General features: G+C 40.9%; 1 protein-coding gene across 3 annotated transcripts in view; it reads right to left on the bottom strand.

The window, feature by feature from the left end:
• Positions 1-26846, bottom strand: part of syt14a (synaptotagmin XIVa) — a 132958-nt gene that overhangs the window by 48847 nt on the left and 57265 nt on the right. For 2 of the 3 annotated variants that reach the window (XM_055639699.1, XM_055639698.1), the window contains exon 4: positions 18699-18920. The exons of the other annotated variant lie outside the window; for it this stretch is intronic. In XM_055639699.1, coding sequence (XP_055495674.1) covers positions 18699-18920 — 222 coding nt within the window. The remainder of the gene's footprint in view (positions 1-18698; positions 18921-26846) is intronic. 3 annotated transcript variants of the gene reach the window in all.

Raw genomic sequence — 26846 nt, 5'->3', positions numbered from 1 at the left:
CCTGTTGAGCCAGACAATCAAGAAACTGTCAAAGTGACAGAAGGCATCGTGCGTTAAAGGATCTGGGAACAGGCTGGATAAGGGGATAAAGAATGGATCAAGGTAGGAAGAAAAAAGTAATTTGGGGAAAGATCAGGCTGAAACAATAGGTCTAACAGGATAGTACATGTGGATCTTGTGGAGAAGGAACATACAGGTTGTATACTTTGCGTCTAGTCTTACCTAGCTTCGTGCAATGCATTCATTTGAGAAAACCGTTTTCCATCAGAAATATTATCTGAGTTATGTCAGCTGTTGTGCCCTGGATTTTAACTAATTTAATCAGGGGTACAGTCTTGTTAACAACAGTACAAATACTTTGACCTCATTTATTCCAATTTTCAGTCTAGTCCAAAATCGTTAACTATTAAGTACTATTAAGCAATTTGGGATTAACAGTAAATCAACGTTTTATAAACAAATAATCAAAAAAAAATTAAAAAGATATTTCCTATCTGAAAAAGCATCAATTGAGAGTTGTGAGTGTGGAATTCTCTGCCTCAGAGGGCGGTGGAGGCCGGTTCTATGGATACTTTCAAGAAAGAGCTAGATAGGCCTCTTAAAGATAGCGGAGTCAGGGGATATGGGGAGAAGGCAGGAACGGGGTGCTGATTGGGGATCAGCCATGATCACATTGAATGGCAGTGCTGGCTTGAAGGGCCAAATGGCCTACTCCTGCACCTTTTGTCTATTGTCTATTGAGAGAAAAGACAAAGTACTGTAAGCTTTCAAGCCAATGAGCTTTCATCAGGAAGGTTCAGAAAAAATGTCATCAACCTGAAACTTCAGTTCTACTTCTCTTTCCACCAATGCTGAGGAGTTCCAGCATTTTCTGCTTTTTTTGCCCCAGATTTTCAGCATCTGCAACATTTTACTTTCAGACAATAGAATTAGACAGATCACTTTGTTTATCAGGATCGATATAAAAAGGCAATTAACCATAAAGCCCATCTGAAATCATGCATAAGACACTGATCAACATGACAAAAGTCATTTAAAGGTCTCTGGAATAAATCGAGGGTTTGAAAATGTTGAAGTCACTTTCAGTTCTGTGGAGGATTTTATTTCCTTTAATTAAGTTATGTATGTCCATAGGTGTGTTTGGCATATTTCCTCCAGGAGTTGTGAGAAGTATAGCCTTTTTATACAATTCATGGAGGCACTCCACGTAAAAACTGCAAGCCCTATAAATCTTTTGGAATGGGTGCACATGTGTTGGATTAGTTCCTCATGATGAGGGTGACTTTGTAAAACTATGCAAAACTTTGCAAAATCATCTACAGGTACTGATACCCTTTCATGTGCTTATCCCAGAGCAGTGCACTTAATGTTGGCTCACTTTGACATTATATTTGGAGTGTGATTTTGAGGATGAATAGTGTTTAAAAAATTGTCATTTATTTTTTTCTGTGTGAAGTAATTTACTGTATTTTACTGTATTAAACAACACCTTGTAAGCTCCCTACACATTTGTGTTGAATAAAATTGTACGTTCATGTTTAATGACTTGTAGTGTTACCAGACTCTAATAGAAAATGTCAAATGCTCCTCTTCCAACATTGGAAAGTCCAGTAACAACATAAACAAATCATGGATTATTATTTACAATTGCTTTCCTGAGATTAATTATTTTTTTAAATCATGTTTTGGGCAGGAACCTCTGATAACTGGTGAACTGCCTACTTTTTGTTGCACACCACTGAAAGCACAACATTTGTTTCATCCTCAGTTGATCATTAAATGCCTGCCTAGTCCCTCTGACTGTATGTAACTGACATTAACAATGAACACTCTTGATGGCTGGTGAGGCCTCACACACCAAGCTCACCTATAAATATTCTATTTTTTATATCTTCTAAAGTGAAAATTCAAAAATCAATATTGAAATACAAATATCAAAAACAATATTTGGATTTAATTTTTGTGCTGACTTGTTAGTTTTATCAAAGACATTTGACTACATGGCAGTCCACAACTTATGACAGGTTCAATTTCTGAGTACTATTCGTCACCCAAAATGTTTGGAACCCGAAAGGGCCTGGCCCACTGTGGGGACCTAATTTGCTAGTTTAGAAGAGTTTGCGCTCGACTCAAACTCGCAGCATGGTCAACACGTGGTCCTAGGAGGTCTATGTAACTCTCCTTCATGCTCAAGAGATGTTCCCGCATACTCAAGGCCTCAGTTTGGTTAAGGAGTATTTTATAGCATGCTGAAAATTGGTCCTCGAGTAAAAATTGGTCAGCATGAGGAGAAGGGGGGGAGAGGAGAAGGGGAGGAGGGGAAAAGGGGGGAGGAAGAAGGGGGGGGGGGGGGGAGAAGTGGGGGGAAGACACATTTAAGAAGCCAGACAACTTGTAATAAAGTTTAGCGGGTATTTAACATTACCCGTCGGTTTTCGTTGGTTCTGAAAACTCCAATTAAAATGCCCGGTCAGCAAAGGAGTTTGCCTACGGCTACCTCGACTGCCTACAACTATGACTACATGGCAACCCCACTCCACAGCACTATGAGTTCAAAAGAACCATGCTGACCAATTTTTACTAGCCGAAAATTTTTCAGCAGGGTGAAAAATGTTCCCCGACCAAACTGAGGCCGTGAGTATGCGGGAACTTCCCTCGAGCATAAAGGAGAGTTACAGTGACCTCCTAGTAGTTCATATATAGCATATGTAGTGTGTGTTCACCACCAGGAGAGAACCTACATGTTGGATCAGATCCCTATCTTTTCACGTCTCCCACTTCCAATGTCTCACCGAGAAAGGAACTCCCCCATCTTCCAATGCTAACAAAGCATAACCCCCTTCCCCTGTTCCCATGGTCACATTAAGATAGAGTGGTACGTACTGAACTCAGACTGGTTTGCCTAGGTCACAAAGACGTGGAGTTTTCTGGCTAGGAGGAATTCTGCATAGGGCTTGGGATGTGGCAAGGGCTCTTCTAAGGTGCTAATAAATTACTGCCTCTTTCTTTCTAGAAATTAGATGAATACTGGCTTTGTTTGTAAGTGTGTCTGGAGAATGTTGGCTGTTACACAGGCGATCAATACATGTCCAAATTGGACCTCTGTCTCTTCTATGATTTCCTATGTTATATTTTTTTGTCATTACAATCAAGTCAAGAGAGTACTTGATAAGGACTTTTTTAATCAAAATTTTATGCAGTCATTGTTTAAAGATCAATGCTGGATTTTGGACAATATCACAATGCCAATCCTAATAAATCACAAATGATGGTTGCTAGTGTAGCACTCCTATAAAACCATGGAGATCTAAACCTGAATCTATTCTGTTGACAGGGAAAATGAAGGAGTGTTTAAGCCACTGAATGCATGAGTTATTCCTTGGCAGCCAATAGATGCTGTCAGCTTTTGTGGTTTCAAATGGTTTCAACTTGGGCTAATGCCAAATGTAGAGGTAAAGTGAAATCTTGTTTTGAGGCAGGATTGCTTTTCGAAAAGACAAATATTATAAAGGCAAATAAAGAGTGGGTAATGTTTTTTTCCCATACCTTGAATGGCTTTATTGTCAATATATTTTCATTATCAATATACCAATTTCAATATTTGAATTGATGATATTCCTGGATCTCTATGTTCTTCATAATGTAAACAATGAAACATTGTTACACATAAGAATTAATTAGCCTTCTTTCATTGAAGCCGTTTAATCTGCCACTGTATAAATGTGGACCACCACTACCTTCTACAGATAAGGAAAAATACTGTGCAATTCTTTAGTAACTTTTATGGAGTCTCAGATATGAACAATCAAAGGACATCAAAAATATAGAGAGTAAATCTGAGACAAAAAAAAATCTGAAACATAATCTGCAACTTTGAATTCATTCAATAATTGTTGGTAAATAACAAGGTTTTATCAATTTGGAAAAAAAGACAATAAAGGAGGACTATGACGACACAGGGTCATGACATGGAATTGTACCTAAATCTACAAACATTTAAGAAGCAATCACTGTGATAATTAATATGAGATGTATTGACGTAAAACAATAGTTAGAAATGGCACATTTTGAGTTTGAATTAAGGAAGCTTTGTAACTAATCACGCTCAGCCCGAAAGAAACAAAAAATTACAGAAAATCATAATTAAAACTAAGGTTTGAAATAAAACCAGGAAGATTACTTAATTGATTATGCATCATTTGTGGAGAGAAAAGTAGGAATTGTTTTACATGTCCTACAACCATTCAAAATACATTAAACCTTTCAAACTCATTCCAACTGGCTTCTACCTGACTTCCGGAGGGTTTCTAAAAGTTTCAGTTTTTATTTAATGCTGTGTCTGACATGGGTGTACAAACCATGGCTAAATAAAATGTCTTTCATTCGTCAACATTAATATCTTTCAGAGCTGAATTTGTAAAATTATTTCTGATATTTTTTAAATGCACATTGTGTGTAAACTCTGATGCTCATAACTGTAAGGCTTAAGGATGTTTAAATTTAAAATTAAATAACTAAACACATCAGATATTTATAATGCATTGTCTTTAATACAATTAAAATTCAGAATTTGTTGATATTCTCAATCTAGAAGAATAATGGAACTGAACATCAGGGATCCATGCATAATTCAAATAAATATCCTCAGGCTTACAACTTCAAGCTAAAATTGGCTGGAATGAAATGAAATACGTAGGAAAGAACTGCAGGTGCAGGTTTAAATCGAAGGTAGACACAAAATGCTGGAGTAACTCAGCTGGCCAGGCAGCATCTCTAGAGAAAAGGAATGGGTGACGTTTCAGGTCGACACCCTTCTTCAGATTGATGTCAGGGGAGTGGGCAGGACAGAGATAGAATGTAGTTGGAGACAGTAAGACTGGTGGGAGAACTGGGGAGGGGGAGGGGAGTGGTAGAGAGAGGGAAAGCAAGGGCTACTTGGAGTTAGAGAAGTCAATGTTCATACCGCTGGGTGTAAGCTACCAAAGCGAAATATGAGGAGCGGTTCCTCAAATTTGTGCTGGGCCTCACTCTGACAATGGAGGAGGCCCAGGACAGAAAGACCAGGTAACCCTAAAGGTCAGAGAAGCTGGTGATGAGCCAATGTCCTGAAAAACTGCTGGTCTGGTGAAACTCCCACTATATTTTTGCTTAAGTATTTCAAGCATTCAGGTTAAGCATCAATAAAGAAATGGTGATATATTTCCAGGTATCTCTGCACGTATATACGTCATCATGGAATGTGCGTTTGAAGGGAACCCACAGGTGGTGGTATTTCCATATGCCTCTTGTCCTTGGCTTTCCTGATGGAGAGCCAATGGACACAATGAATTTCCTGATGGACACAATGAATTTCCCGATGGAAACAGAGAGGCCCAGGAGCAGCTGGAGCGGCTGGTGCAGCGTCCGGGCGGTGAGTTTAAAAACGGAGCACAGGGCTTTGTTCTCACAGAGACCCAGGAGCGGCTGGAGCAGCGGGTGCAGCGTTGCCCACTCTGCAACGTTCCATCACAATTCAAAATAAGTGGGCTTGAGGAAGCCGCTGATTGATGGAAGCGGACTAGAGGAAACAGCTGATAGGGAGTAACCCTAGATACTGCCGGCCCTGCTGATTTCTTCCAGCACTTTGTATTGTATCCTGGGTAAGAGGGGAGAATGAGGGCCAGGGCAGTTTACTGTTCTGGATGTCAGATGTGGGAAGTCATGGAGGCTGAAAGCCTTCCAGACGTTGCGCCAGGTGCGTCGAGATGGGGCTCCTAAGGGACCGTTTCAGGAACCTGGGGCAGCAGTTTGATGACCTCTGTCAGGGAAAGTGAGGAGGTCATAGAGAGGAGTTATAGAGAGGTGGTCACTCCAAGACCACGGGAGGCAGACAAGTGGGTCATGGTTAGGAGGGGCAAGGGGCAGAGGCAGGGACTCGAGAGTACCCCAGTGGTGGTACACCTTGGCAATAACTACTCCTGTTTGAGTACTGTTGGGGGGGGGGGGACAGCCTACCTGGGGGTAGCGACAGCGGCCGGGCCTCCGGCATAGAGACCGGCCCTGTTGCTCAGAAGGGTAGGGAAAAGAAGAGGAGGGCAATAATAATAGGGGACTATAGTTAGGGGGTCAGATAGGCGATTCTGTGGACGCAGTCAGGTGACCCAGATGGTAGTTTGCTTCCCTGGTGCCAGGGTCTGGGATGTGGCTGAACGTGTCCAAGTTATCCTGAAATGGGAGGAGAGGAGCCTGAGGTCGTGGTACATATACTGTATGTACCAACGACATAGGTAGAAAAAGAGAAGAGGTCCTGAAAGGAGAATTTAGGGAGTTAGGAGGAGAGTTAAGGAGAAGGACTGCAAAGGTAACAATCTCAGGATTACTGCCTGTGCCACGCGACAGTGAGAGTAGGAATGGAGTGAGGTGGAGGATAAATGCGTGGCTGAGGGACTGGTGCAGAGGGCAGGGATTCAAGTTTCTGTATCATTGGGACCTCTTTTGGGAAAGGTGTGACCTGTACAAAAAGGACGGGTTGCACTTGAACCCAAGGGGGACCAATATCCTGGCGGGGAGATTTGCAAAGGCTACTGGGGAGACTTTAAACTAGAACAGTTGGGGGGAGGGACTCAAATAGAGAAAGCTAGTAGACAGTGTGTGAGGCAGGAGGCAGAGAAGGAAAGCACTCAGACCCAACATGTAGGGGGGAAAGAAGAAAAATAAAATAAACAGAGAATAAGAGGTGGTGGGTTTCTTAAATGTGTATATTTTAATGCTAGGAGCATTGTAAGAAAGGTGGATGAGCTTAGAGCCTGGATTGACACCTGGAAGTATGATGTTGTGGCGATTAGTGAAACATGGTTGCAGGATGGCTGTAATTGGAAACTAAAAATTCCAGGATTTTGTTCCTTCAGGTGTGATAGAATTGGAGGGGCAAGAGGTGGAGGTGTTGCATTGCTTGTCAGGGAATATTACAGTAATGCTTTGGCAGGATAGAATAGAGGGCTCGCCTAGGGAGGCTATTCGGGTGAACTGAGAAATGGGAAAGGTGTAGCAACACTTATAGGGATGTATTATAGACCTAATGGGGAGCGAGAATTGGAAGAGCAAATATGTAAGGAGATAGCAGATATTAGTAGTAAGCACAAGGTAGATGGTGGACTGGAATATCGGGAGCTCGCGGGTCCGGGTGGAGACGGCTTTTCGGAGCTCCCGCAACGCGACTTCTCCTGCCTGTGTCGCGGGGTTGGAACGACCCGGAGCGGGGCCGTACATCGCCCGGCGCGGCTTTAATGGCTGCGGGACATTCCAGTGCCCGTCGGGGGCTCCAACTTTGTGACTTTTGGGTATGGTGCGGGGCCGTACATCGCCCGGCGCGGCCTTAAATGGCCGTGGGGCTTACCATCGCCCGCCTGGGGCTTCGACATCGGGAGAGAAATGGTGCAGGTGAGAGAAAAGACTTTGCTTTCCATCACAGTGAGGAGGAGATTCACTGTGATGGATGTTTGTGTAAATTGAATTGTTTGTATGTCTTGTAGGAATTGTCTTTGTTTGTATGGCTGTGGAAATGTAGTTTTGTTTGAGTCTCACTGAGGTTCAAATGACACGTAATAAAATATTGTATTGTATTGTATACTGTATTATAGCGATTGTGGGAGATTTCAATTTTCCACACATAGACTGGGAAACACATTCTGTAAAAGGGCTGGATGGTTTGGAGTTTGTAAAATGTGTGCAGGATAGTTTTTTGCAGCAATACATAAAGGCACCTACTAGAGAAAAGACAGTGCTGGACCTCCTGCTGGGAAATGAGACAGGTCAGGTGGCGAAGGTATGTGTTGGGGAGCACTTCGGGTCCAGTGATCACAATAACATTAGTTTCAATATAATTATGGAGAAGGTCAGAACTGGACCAAGGATTGAGATTTTTGATTGGAGAAAGGCTAACTTTGAGGAGATGTGAAAGGAGTTAAAAGGAGTGAATTGGGACATTTTATTTTATGGGAAGGATGTAGAGGAGAAATGGAGGACATTTAAAGGTGACATTTTAAGAGTACAGAATCTTTATGTCCCTGTTCGGTTGAAAGGAAAGAGTAATAATTGGAAAGAGCCATGGTTTTCAAAGGAAATTGGACACTTGGTTCAGAAAACGAGAGAGATCTACAATAATTATAGGCAGCATGGAGTAAATGAGGTGCTTGAGGAGTATAAAGAATGTAAAAAGAATCTTAAGAAAGAATTTAGAAAAGCTAAAAGAAGAGATGAGGGCTTTGGCAAGTAAGGTGAAAGTAAATCCAAAGGGTTTCTACAGCTATATTAATAGCAAAAAGATAACGAGGGATAAAATTGGTCCATTAGAGATTCAAAGTGGACATGTTGTTCCATTGTTTAAAAAGGGTTCTAAGAGTAAACCTAGCAATTATAGACCTGTTAGTTTGATGTCAGTGGTGGGCAACTTAATGGAAAGGATACTTAGAGATAATATATATATATATAAGCATCTGGCTAAACAGGGTCTGATTAGGAACAGTCAACGGATTTGTGCCTGGAAGGTCATGTTTGACTAATCTTCTTGAATTTTTTGAAGAGGTTACTAGGGAAATTGATGAGGGTAAAATGGTGGATGTTGTCTATATGGACTTCAGTAGGGCCTATGACAAGGTTCCACATGGAAGGATGGTTAAGAAGGTTCAATTGTTGGGTATTAATAGGGGTGTAGCAAGATGGATTCAACAGTGGCTGAATGGGAGATGCCAGAGAGTAATGGTGGATGGGTGGATGGCTGTTTGTCAGGTTGGAGGCCGGTGACTAGTGGGGTGCCTCAGGGATCTGTGTTGGGTCCACTGTTGTTTGTCATATACATCAATGATCTGGATGATGGTGTTGTAAATTGGATTAGTAAGTATGCAGATGATACTAAGATAGGTGGTGTTGTGGATAATGAAATAGATTTTCAAAGTCTACAGAGAGATTTAGGCCATTTGGAAGAGTGGGCTGAAAGATGAAGTTTAATGCTGATATGTGTGAGGTGCTACATCTTGGCAGGACAAATCAAAATAGGACGTATATGGTAAATGGTAGCGAATTGAGGAATGCAGTTGAACAAAGGGATCTAGGAATAACTGTGCATAGTTCCCTGAAGGTGGAATCTCATGTAGATAGGGTGGTAAAGAAAGCTTTTGGTGTGCTGGCCCTTATAAATCAGAGCATTGAGTATAAAAGTTGGGATGTAATGTTAAAATTGTACAAGGCGTTGGTGAGGCCAATTCTATGTATGGTGTATAATTTTGGTCGCCAAATTATAGGAAATATGTCTACAAAATAGAGAGAGTACAGAGGAGATTTACTAGAATGTTGCCTGGGTTTCAGCACCTAAGTTACAGAGAAAGGTTGAACAAGTTAGGTCTTTATTCTTTGGAGCGCAGAAGGTTAAGGGGGGATGATAGGGGTCTGTAAAATTATGAGAGGGATAGACAGAGTTGACGTGGATAAGCATTTTCCATTGAGAGGAGGGAGATTCAAACAAGAGGACATGATTTGAGAATTAAGGGACAAAGGTTTAAGGGTAACATGAGGGGGAACTTCTTTACTCAGAGAGTGGTAGCTGTGTGGAATGAGCTTCCAGTAGAAGTGGTGGAGGTAGGTTCGATTTTATCATTTAAAAATAAATTGGATAGGTATATGGACGGAAAAGGAATGGAGGATTATGGTCTGAGTGCAGGTAGATGGGACTAGGTGAGAGTAAGTGTTTGGCACGGACTAGAAGGGCCGAGATGGCCTGTTTCCATGCTGTAATTGTTATATGGTTATATGGTTATATGGTTAAATGGTAACAGTTGCAGATTTCAGAAATGCCATCAGAGTAGCCTAGATGATTAACTTCAGTGCATTTTGCAGATGATAACGCTGCAGCTTGGGTGTGCCAGTAGTTAATATAATCAACATATTGGATGATGGCGACTGTGATGTGAGCTGCATTGTCCTGGATGGTATAAAAACCAAGTGGGGAGTCGGTTAAACATCAAAACAAAGATCTCAACAATCTTTCCATATATACAGCGTAGAAGGAGGCTACTCAACAATCCTATTCACTACTATTTTTCTCTGTAACCTATTCTCCCTATATTTTCATCAACGAACATGCAAATTTCAAATAGACAGCACCATGAGCACGGATCCAGGCCACTGGAGCATGAGGTAGCAGCTCTATGAGTTGTGCAACTCTGCCAGTTTACTAGTTGGGTAACTACTGTAACACAGAGATGTGGGAGGCTAACCTACCAATGACAAAAAATAAATCAAAAACTAAACACAGTTTGCCACCATTTTGGTTGAAACACAGTAAAATATGTATTGTGTAAAGGTGGATGATAAATTTGTTTCAAGTAGAATATTTGAACATATCTTTCCTTGATAAATAAGAAATATTTCACTGAAACATGCATTTCTATAATATGCTCTTAATTGCTTAATGTACAATTTTTTATTGTTGGCCATTTGCATTTGGGGAATGATAAACTATTTATTTTTAATTTGTATTTTAAAGTAGTCTGTTATTGCAACATAAGCTTATGAAAATATTACACTTAAGTCTTGTGCATGAATAAATTACAAATTTTCTCTCCATTCAGTGACAAATGACAACTATCAATGAAAACATCTGGAATTGTTGCTCTCAAGCTTCACTTTCTGTTTGATCCGTTTGTTTTGAAGTAAAATGAATTACAAGCTTTGCAGAGGTAAACCAAAAAGGCTTTCCTGTTTAGTATTGATGGAGATTGTGTGTAAAGACTATCACCGGGTGTTGCCAGCAATGGCTGCCTCGCCAACAGCCTGTCTATCCCTTCCTTCTCTGTTGTTTCTTTAGTATATGTTAAATGTATGTTTTAGTGTTCTTTAGCTAGTTTTATGTAGAGGGGGCACCGTGGGGGGGTTGGGGGAAACTTTAAAAAAAAATCTCTTACCTCGACGGAGGTGCGATTTTTTTCGGTATCGTATCTCCATCCACAATGCGGCCTAACATCAAGGAGTTAACGGCCTCTGCTGGAGACCAACTTCGGGAGCTCCAACCGCGGAGCCTACGGACTTACCATCGTGGAGTCGTGATCTCTGTCGGGGATCGACCTCGGAGCTCCAACTGCGCAGGAGCCTGCGGACTTTAACATTGTGGAACTTGCAGTCTCTGGTTAGAGACTGACTTCGGGAGCTCCAACCGTAGGAGCTTCGACTGCCCCGATGGGGGAACTTTGACGGCCCCTATGCGGGAGCTTCGATCACTCCGACGCGGGAGCTTCGACCGCCGGCTGCGGGAGCTTCGATTGCCCCAATGGATGGTTCGACTGCCCCGACCGCGGGAGAAAATGAGGGAAGAAGATTAGACTTTATTGCCTTCCATCACAGTGAGGAATGTGGGGAATCCGCTGTGGTGGATGTTTATGTTAACTTTTATGTAGTTGTGTGTGTTGTTGCTTTTTTTTAGTATGGCTGTATGGTAATACGAATATCACTGTACCTTAATTGGTACACGTGACAATAAAAGACCTTTGAAACCTTTGAATCCATTTCCATTTTCTCTTGATTGCATCATAAAGATATGACATTCAACTGAATTTGCGTGCTTAAATCAAGTGCATTCATATAACATTAACTTTGATGATTTTATTTTCCTTCAGACCTCCTACACCATCAAAATGCTGCAGCATCAAATAATGGTGATGGCAAAATAGTTGAAGGAAAATATATAAATGTGGCCATCTAGTGGATGAAATATCAACCACAACTTGTGGGAGGGTAGAGAATGCTTCTTGAAATGCCAAATCCCACCAATTCCTTTGTGTGTGCGAAATGTTGTCTCATCAATTTCATTTAGTTTTTTTGAAGAGGTGAAGAAGATTGATGAGGGCAGAGTGGTAGATGTTGTCCATATGGACTTTAGCATGGCCTTTGACAAGGTACCACATGGTAGACTGATCTGGACAGTTGGATCACATGGAATCCAGGGTGAATTAGCTAACTGGAATCAAAATTAGCTTAAGGTAAGAAACAAAGGGTGGAGGACTGGAGGCTTATAATAAATGATGTAGGGATCGGTGCTAGGTCACTGTTGTTCATTATTTATATTCATAAGTTGGATGTGAATCTACGTTGTAAGCAGACACTGAAATTGACAGTACAGTCGACAGTGAAAAAGATTGTCTATAATTAAAATGGAATCTTGATTAACAAGGCCAATAGGCCAAGGAGTTTAATTCAGATAAATGCAGGTGTTGCATTTCGGCAGACAAACTAGGGAAGGACCTAAATAATAAATGGTAGGGTACTGGGGAGTATTGTTGGAGAGGAAAACTTTGGGGTGCAGGCATATAGTTCCGTGAAGGTGGCGACAGAGTGGTGAAGAAGGCATTTGGCATACTTGCCTTCATCAGTCAGGATATTGAGTACAGGAGTTGAGATGCTGTGTTACATCTGTACAAGAGGTTGATCAGGCTACATTGAAGTAATGTGTACAGTTCTAGTCATCCTATAGGAAGAATGTCATAAAACTGGAAAGGGTGCAAATAAGTTTTACAAGTATACTGCTGGGTCTGAACGGTTTAAGTTATAAGGAGAGGCTGGATAGACTGGGTATTTTTTTTACCCTGAAGTGTAGGATATTGAGGAATAATTTTATATCGGTATATAAAATCATGAGATGGATAGATAAGGCGAATAGCCACAACCTTTTATCCAGGATAAGGGATTCTAAAACTAGAGAGCATTTAAATTAGAAGGAAAGATTTAAAAGGGGCCTGATGAGCAGCTTTTTCACAGTGATGGTATTGCATACATGGAATGAGCTGCAAAAGGAACAGGTGGAGGTGTGTACAATTATGACATTCAAAACACAGATGGATAGGAATGGTTTGGAGGGATATGGCTCAGACTCAGGCAAGTGGAGCTAGTTCGGTTCAGTAACATGATTGGTGTGCACAAGTTGGACCATTTGGCTTATTCCTGTGAAGCATAATGTTAGGACTTGAAAAATATAATGCCACACACCACCAAATGGACCATCAGAAATTAAACCATCTTTCAATATTCATATCCTCGAACAGTGGTGGTGCCGCCAATCTATTCTTAGTGATGAAATCTTCTACCCAATTACATTCTGTGCTACTTCAGTGCTTCTTCCAAATATTAATCAACATGGAGGAGTATTGGTTCATCAGCTACGGGAAGATTAGAGTTGTTAATCAGGAGATGGTTTCCTTATTCATGTCTGGCTCAATGTCATAAGGTTTCATGAAGCCAAAACCGATGCAAAAAACTTCTCATGCTCCTCCATCTTGCCTATTTACTCTAAGCCAACTCTTCTTGTGGGTCTATCCTGCAGATGGGACAGGATATAGGGATTGTGATGTTTGACTGTAAAGTTTGATTCTGTGACCAGTATCCCAATTTAAAAAACAGGCCCAGATGTTTCTGAGGAGGAATCCCCAAACTCAATAGGGCGGAAAGAGGCATTGCTGTGTCCAAATTTGGCACCTGTGTTGATGCCTTGCGGCCAGTCCCATTTTATTTCTCTCTGCTTCAATATAGCAGCTATGAAGACACCAACAGTTCCCTTCCCAATGAGTTCAAAGCATTCTTTGGAGGATCGTCACCCACCAAATTAGTCTGGGGCACTCTTGTACCAATGGTTATCTTGGCAGATGCAAGGTCGGCCTTCCTGAGAGTCCATCCGTGGAAAGTAACTGGTCTAGATGGAGCCCTGGCTGCATCCTGAGGATCTGGGTGGATAAGCAAGCAGAGGCATTCACAGACCTTTTTCTCACTTCTCCATCATCATCCAATTAACAAAGAAAATTAAGTAGTATGCCTTAATGACTACCATCCAGTGGCTCTGACATCCACCATCTTGAAGTGCTTTGAGACTGGTGATGGTGCACATTAACTCCAGCGAGCCTTGATCCACTGCCGTTTACCTACCATCACAACAGATCCAAAGCAGAAGTCATCTTCCGGGCCCTAAACTCTGGAACACCTCGACAACACCAAGGACACATATGCTAGACCCCTATTTATTGACCAGAATTCCACCTTCAACATCATAATGCTATCTCCATTCATCTCCAAATTCCTGGACCTAGGAATCAGTGAAGACAGATGACATCACATCCTCCACAATAATTCTCAACATCGGTGCTGCAACGATGCATTCTCATATGCCCTATACACTCATGATTGTGCAGCTAATTTCATCAGACCACTATCAGTGAGGACAGATGACACCACATACTCCACAATCATTCCCAAAACCAGTGGCCTGCAAGGATACTTTCACAGTCCTCTACCATACTCTATATACTGTACACTCATGAGTGTGCAGCCAAATTTATCTCTAACTCCATTTACAAGTTTACAGATGATATCTCAGTGGTGGGCCAGAACACAAACAATGATGAGATGGGAGTACAGGAAGACATAGATAACTTTGTAACATTGTGTCAGGACAAAAGTCACTCCCTCAAAATCAGCAAGATGAAGGAGTTAGTTATTGACTTCAAGAACCTGGTGGGGAACATGCTGCAATTAGTATCAATGGTGCTGAAGTGAAAATAGTTGGGAGCTTCAACGTCCTTGGAGTCAACATTACCAATGATCTGTTGTGCACCGCCCACACTGAAGTGACAGCCAAGAAGGCGCACCAACGCCTCTATTTCCTCAGGAGACTTGAGGAAATTCGGCATGTCTCCAATGATTCTTACAAACTTCTACAGATGCTCCATAGCAAACCAAAGTGTCGGATTGCATCGCAGTTTGCTTGGGAACCGCTCTGCCCAAGACTACAAGAAATTGCGGAGAGTTGTAAATGTTGCCCAAGCCATCACACAGGCCAGATTCCCTACCATTGACCATCCACAGTGCACTTCATGCTGTCTTGGAAAAGCAGCCAACATAATCAAATACCTGTCCAACAGTTGTCATTCCTTCTCCCCATTCCCATCAGGCAGAAGATGCAGAAGCTTGAAACACACACCACCAGACTCAAGAGCAGCTTCTTCCCCTTGGCAGGCTTCTGAATAGTCCTTCCATAAGCTAGGGTACCATCCAATTCACCTCTACTCCACTGCAGACAATGCACTTTGTCTCTGAAACTACTGCACTACAATGCTGAAAACGATATTCTGCACTTTGCCTTTGCTTTACCTATTGCACTTGAATTCAGCTTGATTGTATTTATATATAGTATTATCTGATTTGATTGGATAGTATGCAAAACAAAGCTTTTCACAGTACATCAGTACATGTGACCTAAACCTAATGCTGCAACGGAATGATTTACAGAACTATTTTAGAGAACATTCTGCTTGTCTGGAATCACAAAGTAGCAAAGCTAGACCAGACCAGATTCCTTCCCATCTGGGGCATCAGTGACTCTGAAAGATTTTTACATTAATCCAGTAATTCTGTGCCTATTATAAACAAGGAGTAGCTAAAAATAAATTTCAGATGCTTTGGTAGAATTTGAACTCGCATTTCTAGACTGTTAGTCAGGCCTCCGGGATAGCAGTCCAGTAACTTAATCTCTGTAGCACCACAATAGCTGCAGACATATCTTCCCTCCTTGTCCTCTTCTTTCTTTACATTTCTGTGTTACACCATTTCCTGGTCCACAGCTGCTGGAGGGCAAAGTCTGATTAGTTGCCGGGCAACAGGGCAGTTCAGACAACTTAAACATTGCTAAGGATCCTAATATTCTGTACTGTAAGATTTCAAATGGTTCTATTACTCTTGTTTTGCCACTTTCTCCCTCATGCACAGGCTTTAGCCACCTGTGGACCAAGGTACTGAATGGCCCACCCATGCTTTAGACAGCAAGCCTTTGCTGTGATGCAAAAACTGAAATATATCAAGCAAAGCAACCCCTCAGCTTATAAGGGAATTGTAGTTTCTTCCTTGGTCCCACTCGTCATCATCTTTTTCTGGTGATGGCTGTGAATAAGTTAGACGTAAGCGGATGATATCCTGTTTGGTTTCCGTACAATTCTGCGGAGCCCTCAAGGGAATAAATATGTGTTTAGGCCAATGTCTCCATTCATTGCCAGCAATGAAATTCTGTAAAACCATGTAATTGCTTTGATTGCCTCAAGTAGGAAGCCTCCATTACCTCAATAAAGGAGGGTCCCCCTCCTTTCTGGCTGGAGACCTGAGGTACAGATACCAAGAATGCCATGTCTTGCCACATGAATAACATCTCATATTCCAACAATAATCTAGCCACACGAATAACTTCTCATATTCCAACAATAATCAAGCCATTGCAAATCTTGCACAGCCAATTCTTCTTTGAATGGGTCACCACAAGCCTGCAATTTAAAGTCCCTTTAAATGGCATACATTCATTATTATTCTTTCTTTAGATGGACACCAGTTTTCCTTAAAGGCCTAACACATAGCTTTGGTCGGATTCCTATGATCCAATTTGGCAGTGATGGCACCAAATTAATATTTGATAAGACGTAATGTCATTCTCCGCTTTCTCAGCATATTCCCTTTCCTCTGCCCACATGCTGATGCCCTAAAAATGTTTGTGATTTGCAAAATTAATCGTAAAGATCGTACTCCGTACTGAAACAATTGATGCCAAACAGCTCACTTCTGCAGCCTACATTTATATAAATTCTAACCTTGCTGGTCTATGCAAAATGGATACCATCGATTGTACTTAACCCAGTTATAATAGATTAGATTAGATTAGATTCGTTTACTGTCGGTCTGAATGAAATTTTGTTTCCCTGCAGTCATACATATAATAAAAAATGACAAAAACACACATTCAACGCAAATTTAACATCCACCACAGTGAGTTCACCAAACACCTCCTCACTGTGGTGGAAGGCCAAATCTTAAAGTCTCTGTCTCTTCCCTCTATTGTTCTCCCTCTGCGCCGAGGCGATCCAGGCTCCAGATGTTGTGACCTCACCGGGTGATGGTAAATCCAGCGGCTCAACCATACTCCGCGTATGGGCCGTTTCAAACTCCGTGGGTGATCGCTGCCACCGCCACAGCTCCGAGGCCGGGTCGGGTCTCTGCTGCCGCCGCCACGGTTTCGGGGCCGAGTCGTGTCTCCGTTGCTGATGCCGCTGCCGCCGCCACAGTTCTGAGGCCGAGTCGGGTCTCCACTGCCGCTGCCTCCGCCACAGCTTCGGGGCCGAGTCAGGTCTCCGCTGCTGCTGCCACAGCTCCAGGGCCGAGTCGGGTCTCCGCTGCCGCTGCCACCGCTACAGCTCCGGGGCAGAATCGGGTCTCCGCTGCCGCTGCTGCTGCCACCGCCACAGCTTCGGGGCCGAGTCGGGTCTCCGCTGCCACTGCCGCCGCTACAGCTCCGGGGCAGAATCGGGTCTCTGCTGCCGCTGCCGCCGCTACAGCCCCGGGGCAGAATCGGGTCCGCTGTTGCTGCCGCCGCCGCCACAGCTTCGGGGCCGAGTCGGGTCTCCGCTGCCACTGCCACAGCTCCAGGGCCGAGTCGGGTCTCCGCTGCCGCTGCCGCCGCCACAGCTCCGGGGCAGAATCGGGTCTCTGCTGCTGCTGCCGCCGCCGCCGCCACAGCTTCGGGGCCGAGTAGGGGTCTTCGCTGCCGTTGTTGCTGCCGCTGCTGCCGCCACAGCTTCAGGGCCGAGTCTGGTCTCCGCTTCTGCCGCCGCCACAGCTCCGGGGCCGAGTCGGGTCTCCGCTGCCGCTGCCACCGCCACAGCTCAAAGGCCGCCAGCTCCACCATTAGGCTTCGGCGCAGACGGAGACGGGGATGGGGAATACGACAGAAAAAAAGTCGCATCCCCCCAAGGAAGAGACCAAAACATGTTTCTCCCACCCCATGCGACACCCCAGTCCTGATTGCAAAGTCCTCCCTAAACTTGAATTCCTCAACTTATTCAAGTATGTGTAACATAAAATTTCTGTGTTTTCTAGCAGCAACATCAATCCAGCTGTGATTATATTCTGGATCAGGTTACTTTCCATTAGCTTCAAGCTTGTGACTGACAGGCACACTGACTGATGAGGTTCAGGAAACTGAGTCTCATGTTACAATGACCAGGTCAGTTTGTCATCTGCCCACTTCAATTCTTGCTGCAAGCTTACTGTTTTTGTAAGGTTATGAAGCCAAACTAAAATCAGTCAACTCATCAATAAACTCACATTTTTTTAAACTCTAGTAGCAATTAAAGCAATCTAATTTGATGTCACTCTCTTACTTTAAACAGAATACTTAATTGATTTTTTAAATATGTTGTTGAGTATCCTTCAATTAGAAAATATGAAATATTTTGAACTGTACTGCACTACTATATGAAGAGAACATCATTTTAAAAACAACACAGATAGTTTAATATTTTTTCAAAAAAATAGTATGAAAAATATGTAATAATCATCTATTTGTCAAAACTTAAAGGTTCAATGACAAACAATCGTACAGAACATGATCCTGTTTCAAACATTGCCACATGCACATTTAGCACTTTTTTTACAGAGGTGGAAGAGCGATTTGTCACAAAACTATGTACTACTGACATCACATTATTGAGTTATATAAACAAGATATAACGTTATATTTATCCGACCTATCCGACAGGTAAAACTACAAGTTTTCTAAAGTTTATTGAGCAAGCATGCATCTGAAGCAGCATATATCTCAATACTTTAGTTTTTACCTGTAAACCATGAGATCCATTAATTCATCTTACCTTCATCTGCAGATGCCTCACTGCTGTAGCCATCATATTCAGCTGACAGGGGACTATACTTGAGTCTGGATTCCCACATATAACCTTTCTGATGGTGTCTGCTGTCTGATGCTGCACCAGATACGATCTGTATTTTGGACAAAGCCTCGTGGTATTTGCCAAGCACCTCATCTTCACTGTCTGATGAGGAACCATGGTGCTCTCCATCACCATAGTTGTTATCTGGTCAACACAACAATGATAGTAAGCATCAGACATTCAACCAGACACACCAGAATGATAAGGACAAATTGGCTGTCCATTATGATGATCTTCAGCATTTTCATTTATTCACAGTCTTGGCTGAATTCTCATGCATTTTTTCAAGCTTTTTTTAACAGTCTTGTTCAGCTCCTTTGAAAAATAATTCACATGCCATTGATAATCATATTACTAGACTGGACCAAATCCTAATTAAGATTATAAATAGATGTATTCGGAGTGAATTTCCAATGCGTTCCGTAGTTGAGGAACAAAATTCCAGGAAAACAACCAAAACGACGGCTCCTCCCTCCGTTTTTATGCATGATGCTGCTTCTCATCCCTGGACTCTAAAGGCATGTCAAAGGTTTCTACAGTCGTCTACTTCTCAACTGTCTTGAGGCTGCTACACAGCCTCTCAGTAACCATATATAACCATATAACAATTACAGCATGGAAACAGGCCATCTCGACCCTTCTAGTCCGTGCCGAACACATAATCTCCCCTAGTCCCATATACCTGCGCTCAGACCATAACCCTCCATTCCCTTCCCATCCATATAACTATCCAATTTATTTTTAAATGATAAAAACGAACCTGCCTCCACCACCTTCACTGGAAGCTCATTCCACACAGCTACCACTCTCTGAGTAAAGAAGTTCCCCCTCATGTTACCCTAAACTTCAGTCCCTTAATTCTCAAGTCATGTCCCCTTGTTTGAATCTTCCCTACTCTCAGTGGGAAAAGCTTTTCCACGTCAACTCTGTCTATCCCTCTCATCATTTAAAAAACCTCTATCAAGTCCCCCCTTAACCTTCTGCGCTCCAAAGAATAAAGCCCTAACTTGTTCAACCTTTCTCTGTAACTTAGTTGCTGAAACCCAGGCAACATTCTAGTAAATCTGACCAGTGACCAGTCTGCCTTGCTAAAATCTTTTAACAATTAGATGAACCACAATTTTTGCTAAATGAACATTAAGAACCCCGCTCCTAGGTGTAACTTGGAAATGACCTGCCAAAAATTTCAAGTATCTTTGTTTTATTCTGTTCACTTCTCTTCCATCATTATTGTCATTAAGGATGAAATACTGCTTAAATGTGCAGATGGACACTGAACAGCACAACTTAATCCTGAGGTCACTGGGCTAATGGGCTAACGAGAACCTTACCCATTGCAGGTGACTAACAGAAAACTGCAGGATATTGCCCACAATTTTCAAACTACAACAAATAAAAAATCACATGCAGTAATGTTATAAGACTATGCATTGGTTATTGCAAGGTTTGTTTGTCATCAGTACATCCTTGAAAAAGCTTATCCTCAAAAATGTTTATCCTCAAGATGTTTAATGTTTTATTATGCTTATGAGTTTTTTAAGTATAAGCAGTTTTCAAAAATACATACCTTTACAATATTTTTCATTATGCCCAGTGAATTACAATCTTACAATATTCCCAGATTTCCTTTGCATTTGTAATTGTTAAAGAAGTTTCCTTGCTCCAGAAACAATAATGTTATTGATAGCTGTTCAATTTGTAGAGACTCTGTTGCAGTTAAAATGCAGTTTGAGCTGAGACATTTCTCTTCTAAGCTGAGCCATACAACGAGGACTCTGATTGGGGAACAAACAATGCGGTATCGGAACGGATGGCCAATGATTTTGGGACACCGTAATACTTGCGCTATTATATTGTTCTTCACTTGATATTAATAATCTATTGTGAAATGAAACACTAAAAACGATGTTTCTGCTTGACAACTTTGCACCTTATGAAAAGTAAATAGAGCTTGTCATTTCTATTTGTAAGTAATAACAATGAATCAGAGGACACAAATTATAGTTTAATTTGAGAAAGTAAAATTAAAGACTATTTTGTATCCATATTCAGTAAATTTCTTTATTTTCTATCAAATGCCATTAAAAGGAAGAATGGATTATAGTAATTAATGACAAATGACACTATCTTTTATAGAATTAGAGCCTGAAATAATACCATTAATTTGAGAATGACATTCAAATTATAACCATGTACTTAAATTATTTGTGGTTATAGGCAAATTCAGAAAATTAACTGACAATCTAGAGAAATATCTCAGGAAAAAAAATTAACAGTAAAACATCGAGTAAAGAAGATATCAATAATGGTTTGGTATCCTGCCTAACAAATATTTCCTTGCTGATTATATATGCCTGGATTTCTAAATCATAAATATGGCAGTTGTTCATTGCATTTATGTTCATTATTTTCAGTGTCTGTTCCTTGCTATAATTACCTGTACATGCTGGTTTAAATTAATCTAATTTCATCCTTCTTATTACATTTTAAATAAGGCTGTTTGCATTTAACTGTATGTAATTAGACGTCGCTTGTTTTTGAGATTCCCGGTATTCAGGTATTTCCTTCCAATGAGAATATCAAATATGTAGAAACAACTTGGCAACCTTTTACTAAATCTTTTGAAATATATCACCAAATGATTCCAGCAGACAAGGGGAAATTGAAAACAAAAAAGAGAAAATGTCAGAAATACACAGAGCAGCACCTGTAATTATTTTTTTTGTGATACAAACCTTCACCAATACTGCAAAGGAAATGTAATTGCATTCTTATAGAACTTACAAACATAAGTAGAGAATCACATATTAATTAATCATGACAATACAAACTTGGAACTATATAAAGAACATAGAAAGGTGCAGCACAGAAAAGAACAGGCCCTTTGGTCCACAATGATTTGTCCAAACATAATGCCAAGATAAATTAATCTCAACTGCCTACACATGATCCATATCCCTTCATTCCCTGTACCTATCTAAAAACCTCTTAAACACCAATATCATATCTATCCCCATCACTGCTCCTGGCAGCGCATTCCAGGCACTTGCCATGCTCTGGGTAATTAAAAAAGTCCCGCACATCTCCTTTAAACATAGCCCCTCTCACTTTAAAGCAATGCTCACCAGTCTTTGACATTTCCACCCTAGGATAAAGGGTCTGACTGTCTTTCGTATCTATGCCTCACATAATCTTCTATTCTGCTACCTTGTCTCCCCTCAATCTCTGGCATTCTACAGAAAACAATTCAAGTTTGTCTAACCTCTCATTGTAGCTAATACCCCTTAATCTAGGAAGCATTCTGGTAAGCCTCCGCTGCATCCTACTACATCATTCCTGTAAAGGGGTGAACAGAATTGCAGACAATACACCAAATATGGCCTAACCAAAGCCTAAAAGAGCTGCATCATGATTTGTTTATTCTTATGTTAAATGGCAAAGGCCCCTGCAATTTCCTCTCTTGTTTCTCATAGTAACCTAGAATGGATCCCATCAGGCCCAGGCTATTTATCCACCTTAATGTCCTTCAACAGCCCAAACACAATCTCCTTCTTGATCTCAAATTGCTCTTGCATATTAATAATCTCCACACTTATCTCCTTTGAGAATACAGACACAAAGTACTCATTTTGCAGCTCATCTACATACTGACTCCAAGCACAAATCTTATATTTATTCTTGAGTGGCCCTACCTCCCTGGTTTCCCTCTTTTTTTTAGAAATATAACACGGAAACAGGCCCTTTGGCCAAACGAATCAGCGATCCCCGCACATTGACACTATCCTACACATAGGGACAATTTACACTTATACCAAGCCAATTAACCTACAAATCTGTACGTCTTTGGAGTCATGGGGAGAATGTACAAACTCCGTACAGACAGCTCCCATAGTCAGGATCGAACACGGATCTCTGGCGCTGCAAGCACTGTAAGGCATCAACTCTACCGCTGCGCCACCATACCGCCCCTCTTATTTTTCATGTATGTATAAAAAGCAGTGAGATTTTCTTTAATCCGATTCGTCAAAGCCATTTTGTGGCACCTTTTGGTGCTTTTAATCAGCCGCTTATTTCCTCCTTGCTTTATATTCCCCAAAGGCTCTGTCTGATTTTATCTTCTTGAACCTTACATACATTTCCTTTTCCTTTTTGACCAAGTTTACTATCACATTGGTCATCCAAGGTCTCCTTTACCTTACCATCCTCATCTCTCCTCCTTCCCTTTTACATACCGTTCCTGAATTTTAATCAACTGGCCTTAAAACAAATCCCACATGTCAGACTATCCAACAACAACAATTGCTCCCAATTTACTTTCCCTAGCACCTGCCTCATAACCTTGTAATCTGACGTACTTCAATTTAATACCTTCCCGAAGGTCCAGGGTCATCCCTTTTCAAAACATTTTTAAATCTTATGGAGTTGTAATCACTATCCCCGCTCTTCCCATGCTCTTCCGCTGAAACATCAGTCGCCAGTCACCTGGCCATGCTCATTACTCAGTAACAGGTTCAGTATGGTCCTTCCATGCATTGGACTGCTTTAGGAAGTCCTCTTGGATACACCTAACAAATTCTGCTCCATCTGAGCCTTTTATACTAGGTAAATCCCAGTCAATATTGGGGATGTTAAACCTGCATACTACAACAATCTTGTTGCTTTTGCATTTTTCAGTAAGCTGGCTGCATATCTGTTCCTCTAACTTCCGCTGGCGTTGGGGCTCAACAGGAGAGTATGACCTCCCTGAGTGTTTATTAAAAGGTAAATATATATTTATGGTAAAATTGTATCATATGACATTTGACCTCACTTTTAGAAAAGACTGAAGAACAACTCTGAGGATAATAGAAGGAATAAAATATTAAGGGAAAAATCTAGAAGAAAATGGAAGAGAAAACTATGATGCTTCTCCAGATGAAAATTAAATATTACGCCTAAAATCTCATTTTAAGTCACTGAGAATGAGTATGACGGTAGACTGATGGTGCGATACAGGACAATTAGGTTCCAGCTTGAAGAAAGATCAAAGGTACCCACAAACTATCCTGATGTGTATATATATATGACCCCTCCTGTTTTTCAGGTCCATGGAGTCAGAAACACAGGAGAAAAATAAGTGTGTAAATCTACATAATCATAAGTCTTGCATACATTACATCAGATATTAATTGCATATTAAAATACTTAGAGCCACAAAACATCCATCTCACTTCACTGAGTTGCTTAACTACCTACCATCTGTAAGCAATGTTGATCAAGATAAATAAAGATAGGTACAAATAGCTGCCAATTTTGTTAGCCACCTGCTATAAATAAAGAACTCAAACAGTACCAGCAAATTCAACCATTTGATTTATTTCTTAAGGTATCAAATTTATACTGGCAACTATGTTCCATTACATCATTTATATTGCTTGGTGTTTAGCAAGTCGAGACGGCAGGTTGATTTCCAAAGAACTTTATTACGAAAGTAAGGTGAAAACAACGATAATCTTGAGACAGCTAAATACAGGGCTACTACCACAAGGTGGTGAACAGAATCAATGGGCTTGCCCAGAAAAACGCACAAAACAAACCCCTCCCCACGGTCACGTGTCCGAGGTAGCCAACCGCAGGGTTCGACTACCCACAGGCACCGGTAGGTACCACTACATGTGTGTTTTTTTCAACCTGATTTATTGTTTTACTGTTTTATTTTCTAGGCAAAATGAATGCATTATCATACAACATTTATATTTTACATAAAAAGCACATTGCTACTCATTGTCCAGCAAGTATATGTTAGAAAAACTTCCAAAGCGTTACATTACACAATCTTTAACCTGTAATTGCAGGGATATGCTGGAAGGATGTGCCAATCTGTAACAATGATGCAAAAACAAAATTATAACTAATGTTATCACTACTGCACAATATCAGATTTACCTGTTACGATTTATCTGATGAAGGCAAATGCTATCTTGGGAATTGATGTCTACAGCCCTTGTTTAGCCATATTGAAGTTACAGACGTTACATTATTAATATTAACAATGGAAGCAAATCTCAGAGGCAGAACTGCCATTAATTACTAAGTGTTTTACACAATCAACCAGGAAGAAATTGTGGAATGTTACTCTGACAAAACAATAACAATTTGAATAATAACTAAAATAGTTTTATATCGTCTAAGAATGTACGTCTGTATCATAGACCAACGTATTAAGTGCCATTGGAAGATCTCACATCTAACATTATACACTTTCCAATCACAACACATTCAATATGTTTTATAGGTGCTGCATAGCCCGAGTAGCAATTTTGTAATATTTTGTAATTTTGTAATATTTTGTAATAATAAGCTGCAACCCATCTGACGTTTTTAATGCATAACGGACATTTAATCAACTTAATAGGCAAAGTGTATTGAATAAAACCGAGACTTCAATCCAAACTTCCTGAAAAATGCAAACATTCCATGTAAAGTGGATAATGAAAAGCATTAGCAATTGATAGAGTATGATCACAGCATGGAAACTGGCATATGGCCCAACTGAAAAGCCCATCCCTAGTCCCATTTGCCCGCATTGATAGAGTTTAAGAGGGAACTAGATGCTGGAGAATCGAAGGTACACAAAAAAGCTGGAGAAACTCAGCGGGTGCAGCAGCATCTATGGAGCGAAGGAAATAGTCAACGTTTCGGGCCGAAACCACGTTCTGAAGAAGGGTTTCGGCCCGATTTTGCCTATTTCCTTCGCTCCATAGATGCTGCTGCACCCGCTGATATCCCTTTGAACTTTTCCTATTCACATGAAAGTAAACTACTACAATTTTTTAATGATATAGATTTTGTCTTTTGCAATTAATGGAGCATGTTGGTGCAGTACCTGCTGCTGCTTCCTCACGGCTTCAAGACCTACAGTAGGTTTGATCCTAATCTGGGTTACTATCTCATCTATGGAATTTGCATGCTATGTATAGATTTATACCATCGCAAAGCAAGTGTACTGTGTGATGTCTATAAACTTACCCCTTAGATTTAGGTAAACGGGCATGTGAGTGTGAATAAATTGCAGGGCTACAGGAAGAAAGTGGGACTGATGGAGTTGTTCTGCTGGGAAGGATATGGACTTGATGTGCTGAATGCGTTCCTTTTAACCTGTTAAAAGTTGCTATGTGGTCTTTTGTGACAGATTCCTCGTGTCTAACATCTGTGATGCCCTTAAGCTGGCTGAACTGCAAAATTAGATTTACGAATTCTGACTATCAGTAAATGAAGAGCATTACAGTTCTAAGCTTCATACTTTTAGTATAATTTAAGTAAGACAAAATTAAACTTGGACAAATGGATAGAATACAATATCTGTAGCAAATTCATAAACTTCTAAAAACGAATAAAAATATTTTTAAATTCAGTACAACCTTGATGTAATGCACCTCGCTATATAAATGGCTTTGGCCTTTGGAGCTAGTATTATCATATCCTTCAAGTTATTGCGCACTTTATTCCAGATTCATGGGGAGCAGTTATTCTCAGCAAAATGTAACAACCTGTGTTTGTGAAAGTCTCTCTGACAAAAACAATAAGAAGGAGGGAATAATAGATTTTGGAAAATGATCAGTACTCCAGCACTGGGATCTGTTCTACAAATTGTAAATGTGGGATACAGCAATAGAGATTAAATGGAAAAAATGGGAAAATATCTTCAAACTACTTGTGTATGTACCGTATAAATATAAGAGGTTCAAAATTACAAAAATGTTAGTTTCACTTGTGGGTATTATACACACATGTGGGTATTATAATAGGAGTATTAAAATGATTCGCTGACACCCTTGCGATTATGAAGTGGCACTGTATAAGGAGATTTTAAGCGATTCATCTTAGCAAATTAGTTACCACTTATACAAAACCAGTTTTAGATTAGTTTTCGCAATGTTAGAGATTTTGTCCCAGTAACTATAACGTAGTCTATTGTTAAAATCTCAGTTACATTTCACTGAACAAAGTTTGTGTGATTTTTACAGCAAGGATACTGCAGAAAGCTGAACTTTGCATGGTCATTATTTCAATGTAGATTGCCTAACTGGA

The sequence above is a fragment of the Leucoraja erinacea genome, chromosome 8 (genome assembly GCF_028641065.1).
Source record: "Leucoraja erinacea ecotype New England chromosome 8, Leri_hhj_1, whole genome shotgun sequence".
Taxonomy (NCBI): Eukaryota; Metazoa; Chordata; class Chondrichthyes; order Rajiformes; family Rajidae; genus Leucoraja; species Leucoraja erinaceus.
This window is presented reverse-complemented; position numbering and strand designations above follow the sequence as displayed.